The sequence below is a fragment of the Centruroides sculpturatus genome, unplaced genomic scaffold (assembly GCF_000671375.1).
Source record: "Centruroides sculpturatus isolate CEXI.00-Female unplaced genomic scaffold, Cexi_2.0 scaffold707, whole genome shotgun sequence".
NCBI lineage: Eukaryota > Metazoa > Arthropoda > Arachnida > Scorpiones > Buthidae > Centruroides > Centruroides sculpturatus.
In genome coordinates, this window is record NW_019384935.1 from 293,095 (window position 1) to 305,469 (window position 12,375).

General features: G+C 27.5%; 1 protein-coding gene across 1 annotated transcript in view; it reads right to left on the reverse strand.

The window, feature by feature from the left end:
* LOC111632059 (probable ATP-dependent RNA helicase DDX52) overlaps positions 1-12,375 on the reverse strand; it is a 59,419-nt gene that overhangs the window by 30,571 nt on the left and 16,473 nt on the right. Inside the window, exons 3-6 of the mRNA XM_023376414.1 lie at positions 11,854-11,996; positions 8,045-8,230; positions 7,886-7,966; positions 3,980-4,154 (exon numbers count right to left, since the gene is read on the reverse strand). Of these exons, the coding sequence (XP_023232182.1) occupies positions 3,980-4,154; positions 7,886-7,966; positions 8,045-8,230; positions 11,854-11,996 (585 nt within the window). The remainder of the gene's footprint in view (positions 1-3,979; positions 4,155-7,885; positions 7,967-8,044; positions 8,231-11,853; positions 11,997-12,375) is intronic.

Sequence of the window (12,375 nt, forward strand, 5' to 3'; positions counted from 1 at the left end):
TACATTCTTCTTTAACTGCACTTAATTAATACTCAAGCATCAACTTTATAACCTTTATAATTCTTTATAAACCTTTATAATTTAAAACCTTTATAATTCAGCCTTTTAATTCAAAATTTACTAACATTTTTGGCCATTTTGAAAGGGTCTTTGTCAGGAACAGAACAATCAAATGATTCTGATTTCAAAATTAATAATTGTTCTGGAATGTTTTGAATTTTCTTATATGTCTAGTTAGTGTTGCCATGTTTTCAAAATCGCTGACCCAGACAGCAGGTGAGGTTTGTTCGAACAGAAGTTCCTGATGCATGCGTAATGTCATTTTGCAATGTGAAGAATAATGTGCTGTGCATGCTGGTTCTAAATCAGTTACAGTTAGGGACTAGGGAGACTTGGGTAGCAGTAACATAAGTAATTAAATTAAGAAAAACCAACTACAGATGACTTAGCTTTATTGGATAGTGGAGACGTCTGTGAACATGAATCGAAAAAAAAAGCGAAAAAAAAAAAAGGTTGACAGGTAGCTTACGATATTCCCAGGCAGAATTAATAGTTTACCCAAACAGTGAGTCAATTCCCGGACTGTCCGGACGAAAACTAGACAGGTGATAACACTATGTCTACAAACTATATTGGTACTTGTACCCAAATACACAAAAAATATAAATAAATATAATACATGAATTAATAACTAGCTAAAATAAAATAAAATAAAAAGCTGCATTATGAAGGTTTTTGTGTGTTGATGCTTGAGTAATAAATGTAAAATATATTTATTTAGACAACATGAACACATTTATTTATCTTGTCTAAAATGGCGAGATGTGGAGCTTCTTCTATGTTTGGCATTTGGAGAATCCCTCTTGCGTGTCCAACAGTAATCAGCAAGCATTATTGAATTCCACTGGCCCTGATACCTCTTTTCCATGATAGAGATGTCTTGATGGAAATGCTCCCCATGTTTGTCACTGACAGCATCAAAATTGTCGGGGAAGAAATCCAGATGGGAATACAAGAAATACATTCTGAGGGACATATTACATCCCATATCTTTGTAAGATTGTAAGAGCTCATTCATAATTTCACAGTTATTTGAAGCTTTGTGATTAGCCAAGAAATTTTGTGCAACATCTTTGAATGATTTCCATGCTGACTTTTCAATTGCACTTAATAAACTTACAAACTTATCATCTTTAATTAAAGTTCTTATTTTGTAAGCCCATGAAAACTCTAGCTTTGATTTAGCATCACTTATGTGAAGAAATTTTTCCTTCAAATAATGAAATCCAGCATTGTTTACATTCATTGTCTTGACAAAGTTTTTGAAAAGTCCTAATTTTATATGAAGTGGAGATAGAAGAATCATGTCAGCATTGACTAATGGGGCATGAACGATATTTTTCTGGCCAGGAATAAACATTTCACACTTTGGCCATTCCTTCTTGACATAATGATTTTTCTTGTCTCTGCTGTTCCACTCACACAAGAAACAACAAAATTTAGTATAGCCAAGCTGCAAACTTATTAAGTCTATGATTACGGAAAATCAGAGGGTAATAGAAAAATTTCAATCACATATTTGAAATCAGTACAAAAAGTTCTATTAGACACAATTTCTCTCTTCTGTGTGTGAACAATCATGTTGACCAGTGTTATTTAGATTGATTATTGCTTTTCTTGTTCTAATAGTCTTACATTTTATTTTTCAAAACTGAAGCAATTTTCAGTCAAGACAAAACTTATTAGCTTAGATTTTTCAAATAAATGTCTATTTATATTCATTTTTAAGACTAAGTGCTACCATATTATTTCTCTTGCTTTTAATTACTTATATCTTTATAAATAGTTTCATTTTTATTTTTTAACTGCTTTACAAATAAAGTTTATGCACAGTAACCATTTTTATTGTTTATTTTTTGTAAATATTGATATTTTTGTAGTATTAATAAATTATCAATCATTTAAAAAATTATATATATATATATATGACAATATATTAAGTCAGTACAATACAGTAACAATTAAAAAAATGTAGTCACTGTTGAGTTCAATATGCATGAAATACAAATTTTATTATATGTTTATGTACTGTTTCTATCATAGTACACAAGTTGATTTTATTGATAATTGAAATAAATATATAACAGAATTAAAACATTTGTAAAAATATAAATTTAAAATAAAAATAAAATCAATACCTTTAAATGATTAATTATTGGAATAAGAAAAGCAGCTGTTTTTCCAGATCCAGTTGGAGCACATGCCAGGACTTCCCTTCGCTAAAATATATTCATATAGTGCATTAATATCCAAAAAAATAAATATACTGAATAAAAATTTTAAATGAATAAACTTACATGTATCATTATAGGAATTGCCTGCATTTGAATTGGAGTAGGTGATTCATAGCCTAATTCTTTAATATTTTTGAGTATAATTGGAGATACTTCATATCGTTCACATAACTGCTCAAATTCAGATATTGGATCAGGAATATCTGATCCCCAAATATTAATCTGATGTTGTTTTCGAAAATGATTTATCTAAAGACATATTTAGGTTATATACAGATTAGTAATTTTAGATTATTTTATTAATTTTTAAGAATAAAATTTAATTTCAAAGCAAACATGCTTTTCAGAAGGATTTGTAAAATACAGAACAAATTAAAAACTGATTATTACTTTCCTTGTCAATTAACTTACATACTATCAATTTTATTAATAAAAACAAATACATAAAAAACTTAATATTNAATAAATTTAATCAAGAGATGGCACCTAATGTCTCCCTCTAGTGTCAAATTGCTTTATAATAATCATTTAATTAGCCAAATTCTAGCTCAATCTTTCAGGCGATTATTATTTATTTCATTATATATTATTTTTCTTCTTCAATATCATTCTGTTATTTGTATAACCAGGATCTCTGAAAAGGGACCCAAAATGGTCTCTGCACTGACAGTTCTCCATTCTCTTAGGAGCCATGGAGAGGGCTATGTCAGAGTATGTAGAAAGCCAACTACTCATATATATATTGGTGATCACAAACTTTTTAATGATCTCATTCCACCTAAATTTATTACTAAATATATTTTCATCATTAACGCTTGAAATTCCATCATGCTTTTATACACTTTTTTATTGGCTCAATGTCTCCCAAATAATCTTTTTCTACAAACAGATTTTCAAGGTCCATTGTCAATATTAAAAACCTACTACATCACAGTTTTCATGAGTATAAATTGCTGTGTAAGAAAGCTATGTATGTATTTTAAATTTACTGTTCAAATTTATTGTTTATCTTTTAATTTTTACTAGTTTTACTTTGTTGTTGTGTGGATGATTTTTCTTGACATGGACATCACATATGATTAATCTTGTAAAATAAAATATCTCATCTTGTAATTTGTAAACTTTATCACATATATAAAACACATTTTTATATTTTTGATTTTTATGTATATAATAAAATCATTCTAAAACTTTTTGAAAATATCAAAATAAAATTTTTTATACTCGGTTTAAGGTAATTACTATTCACAAACTTTAAACTTCAGTTGACAGTTTTGTATTCCAAGACATTTTTGGCTTTTCTAATGTCAGTGCAGAATTTCACTTCTAGATCAGCAGTTAGAATGGTAACTTCAGGTCTAGAAGCAAATTTCTGCACTGTGGATGACTGACTTTAGAAAGGCCAAAAATGTTTTGGAAAACTGTCAATTGAAGTTTGATGTCAGAAAATATGTAATTATATTTTCTTTAGTTTTACGTGAGTTATCTGTTTAATGCTTTTACTTCTATGATCAAATAAATATTTAATTTTTACTTTCCATTAGGACTAATAGATATATGATAAAGTAATTAGTATAAAGTTTGTTTAAATAGATTAACTTATATTAAATAAATTTTATAATTATTAAATAGTTTTGGTGTAAAACAAAAAATTTCTTATTTATAAATTAAAACTTTACACATACCAAAGTTTTTTGCTGATTTTTGTCCAAATTTTTGGATAGCTGTACTAGCTTTATTTATGAAATGAATTTTTAAACCTGTTCCATTTGCTAATCTGATGCATTCTCTAAATATCTGTTTGGCTAATTCTCGAGTTGGTGAAACAACAATGGCTCGAAAACCTTTTTTAAGAGGTTCCTGAAAGTATAATTATGATGATTATTATTATTATTATTCTATTTTAAGTAAAATAAATATATGATCTAATAGATTATTATTAATAATAAAATAAAGAAAATTCAATTGAGATACCGACAAGCAGTTGAGACATGTGGGTGACCTTCACTGTATTGGCTATGAACATCTAGGCTTTACATTGGAACTATTGCCAAAGCCTACAGATAACACATTCAGTTCCTGTGACACTTGTCTCTAAGTTTGGCCAGCCTCTAAACTCTCCCAATAATGCTGCCATGCATAATGTCATTAGCACGTCTTCTTTAAGCTATAATTACTGCCTACAAATAGTCATTTATGGTTTCATGATAATAACATTTGTACATTCAACACAATAACAACCTCTTACAATGCCAATTGTCCAAAGTGAAGGAAAATACTTTTACACTAATTCCCTTATCAATAACTTTAAAGTAAATTTTAAACTTTTATTTTTACATTTACATTATATGTTTTATTTTTATATATTCAAGAATTTATTTTGTTTAATTTTTGCAAAAAAACATCAATGTTATATTCAATCATTCCATCATCAAATATACAGACCTGAAGATCTTCATTTGTAGATTGATAGCATTATCGATAACATTAGATAATTAAATTCTCACTGGAATGCAATTAAGGCTTTTGGATAGATGTACTTATCATTATATTATTCCAGTTTACCAACTGGTGTTGTAACTCCTGACAGTAAAGTCCTGGGCTATCCATACTTTGGATGACAATAGATAGTCTAGATACTTTAAACCAGGGGTGTCCAACCCGCGGCCCGCGGGCCACATGCAGCCCAAGGCAAGTTCCAATGCAGCCCAATAAACGTGTAAACAAAACTGACAAATGTTTTAATTTTTTTATTATTTATTTATTTCAACGGCATAAACTCAAAAAAGAAGTTTCACAAAGCCGTAAACCTTTATTCATATTTTATTTTTGAGTGGAAAGGAAATATTTTCAAATACTTGGAGATGTGTGAATGAGGAAGGATTACTAAATAAAGCTGGAGTTATGACTCAAAGGATTATAGACCCAAATTTGGGAAAAGGAGGGAAAGGTGAGAAAGGACAAAAGATAAAAAGTAGTGAGAAAGGGTAAATAGATCTGTTATGCAAATATTGACCCTTAATTTTCCAACCTTTCTCACATCTTTATCTTTTGTCCTTTTTCTCCTTTCCCCCTCATTTGGGCCTATAATCCTTTGAATCACAACTCCAGCTTTATTTAGTATTTCTTCCAACGTTGCAAGATTTGGCTACATTTGCGCCAAATGTGGCTACTTTTTTTTTGTTTGACGTAAAAAATATTCAAAAAAAATAAATGAATTTATATATATTCTAAGTAAAAATTGAAAGTGTCTATAGAAGTAATTTTTAAAAATATCCTTTTTCGTGATAAAGTTTTAATATTTATTATTATAATCTACACATGTTAATCCTTAAATATACTTGTATATTGGGCCACAAGTATATATTATATAAACTTGTGGCCCAAATCTCCTTGACTTCTTCCAATGCAGCCCAGAGAAACAAAAAGGTTGGACACCCCTGCTTTAAACACTAAATCCATTTGAACAAATGTAAATATTACATTTTTATCCATTAAGAATAAACCAAATATATCTGTTAAAGAAATGAAATATTTTATTGTTCTTTGATAGTATATTTTAATTTATTTAAACTTTGTTTATATCAATCTGTTTCCCTGTAAATTACACTGGGGAACAAAATGAAAGCTTTTTTTGGTACACAAATGAAAATACCTGATCCAAATAGAAATTTTTATGCTATTTTCAAATATATAAATATTTTTTCTCCATAACATCTGTTTTTTGTGACAGTCAGTTTAAATGTAAAATAAATTCTTCTTTAACTGCACTTAATTAATTGGCTGCATTATAAAGGTTTATGTGTGTGTTGATGCTTGAGTATAATACTCAAGCATCTACATACAAAAACCTTTATAATGCACAAAATTTACTAACGTTTTTAGCCATTTTGAAAGGCCTTTGTCAGGAACAGAACAATCGAATGATTCTGATTTCAAAACCGATATTTGTTCTGGAACTTTTTGAATTTTCTTATATGTCTAGTGTGCAGGCTTATATATAAATAATTACAAACTATATTGGTACTTGTAACCAATATACACAAAAAATATAAATAAATATAATACATGAATTAATAACTAGCTAAAATAAAATAAAATAAAAAGCTGCATTATGAAGGTTTTTGTGTGTTGATGCTTGAGTAATAAATGTAAAATATATTTATTTAGACAACATGAACACACTTATTTATTTATCTTGTCTAAAATGGCGAGATGTGGAGCTTCTTCTATGTTTGGCATTTGGAGAATCCCTCTTGCGTGTCCAACAGTAATCAGCAAGCATTATTGAATTCCACTGGCCCTGATACCTCTTTTCCATGATAGAGATGTCTTGATGGAAATGCTCCCCATGTTTGTCACTGACAGCATCAAAATTGTCGGGGAAGAAATCCAGATGGGAATACAAGAAATACATTCTGAGGGACATATTACATCCCATATCTTTGTAAGATTGTAAGAGCTCATTCATAATTTCACAGTTATTTGAAGCTTTGTGATTAGCCAAGAAATTTTGTGCAACATCTTTGAATGATTTCCATGCTGACTTTTCAATTGCACTTAATAAACTTACAAACTTATCATCTTTAATTAAAGTTCTTATTTTGTAAGCCCATGAAAACTCTAGCTTTGATTTAGCATCACTTATGTGAAGAAATTTTTCCTTCAAATAATGAAATCCAGCATTGTTTACATTCATTGTCTTGACAAAGTTTTTGAAAAGTCCTAATTTTATATGAAGTGGAGATAGAAGAATCATGTCAGCATTGACTAATGGGGCATGAACGATATTTTTCTGGCCAGGAATAAACATTTCACACTTTGGCCATTCCTTCTTGACATAATGATTTTTCTTGTCTCTGCTGTTCCACTCACACAAGAAACAACAAAATTTAGTATAGCCAAGCTGCAAACTTATTAAGTCTATGATTACGGAAAATCAGAGGGTAATAGAAAAATTTCAATCACATATTTGAAATCAGTACAAAAAGTTCTATTAGACACAATTTCTCTCTTCTGTGTGTGAACAATCATGTTGACCAGTGTTATTTAGATTGATTATTGCTTTTCTTGTACTAATAGTCTTACATTTTATTTTTCGAAACTGAAGCAATTTTCAGTCAAGACAAAACTTATTAGCTTAGATTTTTCAAATAAATGTCTATTTATATTCATTTTTAAGACTAAGTGCTACCATATTATTTCTCTTGCTTTTAATTACTTATATCTTTATAAATAGTTTCATTTTTATTTTTTAACTGCTTTACAAATAAAGTTTATGCGCAGTAACCATTTTTATTGTTTATTTTTTGTAAATATTGATATTTTTGTAGTATTAATAAATTATCAATCATTTAAAAAATTATATATATATATATATGACAATATATTAAGTCAGTACAATACAGTAACAATTAAAAAAATGTAGTCACTGTTGAGTTCAATATGCATGAAATACAAATTTTATTATATGTTTATGTACTGTTTCTATCATAGTACACAAGTTGATTTTATTGATAATTGAAATAAATATATAACAGAATTAAAACATTTGTAAAAATATAAATTTAAAATAAAAATAAAATCAATACCTTTAAATGATTAATTATTGGAATAAGAAAAGCAGCTGTTTTTCCAGATCCAGTTGGAGCACATGCCAGGACTTCCCTTCGCTAAAATATATTCATATAGTGCATTAATATCCAAAAAAATAAATATACTGAATAAAAATTTTAAATGAATAAACTTACATGTATCATTATAGGAATTGCCTGCATTTGAATTGGAGTAGGTGATTCATAGCCTAATTCTTTAATATTTTTGAGTATAATTGGAGATACTTCATATCGTTCACATAACTGCTCAAATTCAGATATTGGATCAGGAATATCTGATCCCCAAATATTAATCTGATGTTGTTTTCGAAAATGATTTATCTAAAGACATATTTAGGTTATATACAGATTAGTAATTTTAGATTATTTTATTAATTTTTAAGAATAAAATTTAATTTCAAAGCAAACATGCTTTTCAGAAGGATTTGTAAAATACAGAACAAATTAAAAACTGATTATTACTTTCCTTGTCAATTAACTTACATACTATCAATTTTATTAATAAAAACAAATACATAAAAAATTTAATATTTAATTTACAAATAAAAAATAATTATTATTTTCAAAAAATTATATAAAAGTTTTCTAAATATAATATTGAACTAATTCTAGTATAAGAAAACAATACAAGATTATAGAACTACAGCATATTAAATTTGCTAAAGTTTGTTGATTTATATTTGAGAACTGTTTCAACTTGGATTCAAACATAATTGATACTAATAATTTTTTTCATTAAATGCATTCTAGTGTAAGGAGTTGATTCCAACCCATTATATTTTGTTTGGGATTTACTTTTAGTTTGTTTTCTTACTTTTTTTAGGGCATTTTATTTTGTTAAGGATAGACTACTGTACCTCACCTGGACAAAATTCTAAATTCTAAACTTTATTTTACTTTATGATGAATATGAAATTAGATTGGCTTTATAATTCGTTCCTCACTTACTAATTGATAGCTTATGTTTGAATAGAAGCAGATCTAGAAAAAATTAAATGATACATTCAAAAAGGAATGTCAAGTAAGTTGCTAGAAAAATCTATGACGACTGCTGGCAGCAACCTACTACATCATTGAACATCAATGATATCTTGGGAGGAGACTTCCAGAGAAAGTTAAAAGAATAATCTCCTGCCCCAAATTGTCACCAAAAAGAACAAAAAAAAAATTATATAAGATTAAATGTAAGGGCAAAGACATGATAAAGAAAGATTACTAGAATTAAACAAACATTAGCCACTTATGTATGTAAATAAGGTCAAGTGAGTGTAATCATGTAATGTCACCACAACTGCAGTACAAGAAGGAGGTAGCTAAGAATTGAGCAAGGTAAAAACAAGGCTTTCAAGTTCCATTGACGACATAGAAGCTTCTTGGTGATGATTAGATAAAGTTAATTTGTAAGATTTCCTTATGAAGTTTTGACAATTTCAATTTCATATTTTTGCTTGTCAGTTTTGTGGGGATAATTTTAAGATAGTAATAATTTAATTTATGTCTCCAAGTGTCAGGAAAAGTTTCTTGTGCATATATTTGTTTTTTGGATTTGATAAAATATATTCTTATTATATTTTGAATTTTTGCTAACTTTATTTTGTTATTGTATATATTTGGGCTTGAAAGAACAAACAGACTTTTCATTATTACATATAGTAATTATTTCAGGTTTTTCATTCATTAACAATTTTTATTACTTATTGCCCACATAAAGTCCTACACTAACCAAACCCTTGTTTATATAACACACCATTAGAAAACTATCTGGGCTCTTGATAGAAATAGATAAGGTGTTACACTAGCTTTAATTTTTATTTTAATTTATAATGAGCATAAAATTATTTTTATAAAGTGTAATAATATCTATTATAAAATTATATTGACTTTGCTAATTTGTTCTTCACTCACTCACTCACTCACTGATATGTTATATTTGATTAGAAGCAGATCTAGAAAAATGAAATGATACATTCAAAAAGGAATGTCAAGTGACTAGAAAAATCTAAAATTTTAAAAAAAGTAGAAAAATTTATGCATTACAAGGACCAAATTCTAATATTTCATGCTTATACAACAAAATGGCATTCAAAAATTGATTTTGGCATCAACTATTTATTTTCAAACATTATTATTATGAATTTGCTCTACATTATTATAACTTACTGTTAACTAACTGACATCTAAATGTGAATTCCAGCACATAATAAACAAAGAACTTATTTATTATGTATATTATGTTGTTATTAGAATTTCTTTGTTTATTATGTGCTGGAATTCACATTTATGTGTCAGTTAGTTGATTATATAGTTCTAGTTTAAGTGCATCATTTTTTGTTTGATTAACTTACTATTACAGTGTTATTCTGAATATTAATTACTTTTTATAAAATTCTTAATAATTAAATAATTATATCGTAATTTCATGCAGATAACCCATGATGGTAGAAAATTGTAAGAACAAAAATAAAAGCTTTGTGTAACTGACCCCATTGTACATGCCGAACCTCTGGGACAACCATTGAAAGCAAGATAATTACTGATACAGTTAGAAGTTGTCATCTCAAGCATTAAAATATTCTTTTTTCTGTTTCATTTCTGTTAACAAATCATTGAAGATATACATAAACAATCAAACTCAATTAATTTATAATCATATTAATTTCCAGATTATTTAAACTATAGTTTGGTTAACTATTAATAATTAATAAAAAAAATAATTTTTTTCTAAATGTAGGTGATTGCACTGTTTCTTATATTAACATTAACTAATAAAAATAATAATTTTTGAATTAAATTTAATAGTTTTATTTAATTTTTACTTAATAATTACCAAATTTAATTCAAAATAATAATTAACAAAATCAAAACTAAAGATGACATTCCACATTTTGTTTTATTTTTTAAAATTTTGAATTGTAGAAATCTGTTCACCCTGCACTCATTGGTCATTCCCAACATTCAATTACAGGTGTTTATGAACTGTCCCAACTATGTAAATTAAGTGTAAAATATAAATATAAATACTTTTTATTTTACAACTATTTCGTTTGTCCAGTAATGATAATAAACTTGGACAACATTAAACATAAAATAATTTCGATATCAATAATAAAATTGTCAAAAGTGATCAGAGTATTCACTTTATATTCACAAAATATTAGTATATTATAAAATTGATGAAAAATCATCTCTGCTTTTGAAATAATTCTTTTTTTATTATTATATAATCAAATGTTATTTGATTTCTTCACAAGTTTTTACTTTTCTGACAGTTATATAAAAAGGAAAAGTATAGCAATTGGTCAAAAAATGACTTTCCAAGATATTTACACTTTTGGACTCAGATCTTGAAACATCAAGAAATACAAAAAAGTTAGGAAGTTTTTTCTGTATGTGTGGAATGTGTGTGTGTGTGTGTGTGTGTATAATTTTTTGACCCACTTTGAAGCTTAATAACTCCTGTGCATTGTGTCGAAAATTTCTGAAATGTTGCAGGAAGATTTAAGTATTAGAGAAAAATGTTTCTAGAAATTTTCAGGAAAATTAGACCATTGATTTTGGAGATATTGAGGGGGTAGAGTCATATCTCAAAAAGTTATGAAATTTTTTTACTCATAAAAGTTTTTAGTTTACCAAATAAAACATATCTTTTATCAAAAAATTAAGCCTTTTGCTTTTTATTATCTTTAATAATATAAAAATTATTTTTTTAATAAAATCTCATAACAGATGGCACCACACACAATTTTTTAAACTTTGCTAATATGTTTCCTAAACAAATATTTTCTGCTGGGAAAGTTACACAATTTGTTGCTAGATTTTTTTAAACAGTAATGTTATTGTTGTTATTGTTATTATTATTTTATTTATTTATTTATAAATCATGTGAACTGATAAGTAGATTAATTAAAATAAAAACTTTTGTATAAAATTAAATTCATTCATACCTGTTCTTCTTTTTGAGCAGCTAATTTTTCTAAAGAATTCAGCTTTGACTTCTTTTTGCATTTCTTCGTTTTATTTGATAAAATTATATTTCTTCCAATTTTGAAATCATCATCATCTTCTTCTTCTTCATTACTATCATCATCTAAAAAATGCAGTTTAAATTTTAGAAGTAGATAAATACAATACTTATTAAACTAAATTTTTACATAATTATCATTGTAAATAATAATAATAATAATAATAACTCTCCCGTGGTCACCACCTGGTCGTGGTGGGAGAGCCCAGTAATTTTACTGAACCATAGGGCAATGCAGGCTGGAGCACAAGCTCCTGGTAGGAACACCCATGCCAGTAAGGTCTATGGGGAGAAATGAAGCTAAGAGTGACCACACACCCACATTCTGTGGAGATAATTATTATGGTAGTAACCAGATCAAAGTGTGATACCGGCTCGGACGTCGCCCGGGTTAACAAGGTCCGCGTTCGTGGGTTAGGCAGAGGCTCACGTTCGAAAAATAGGC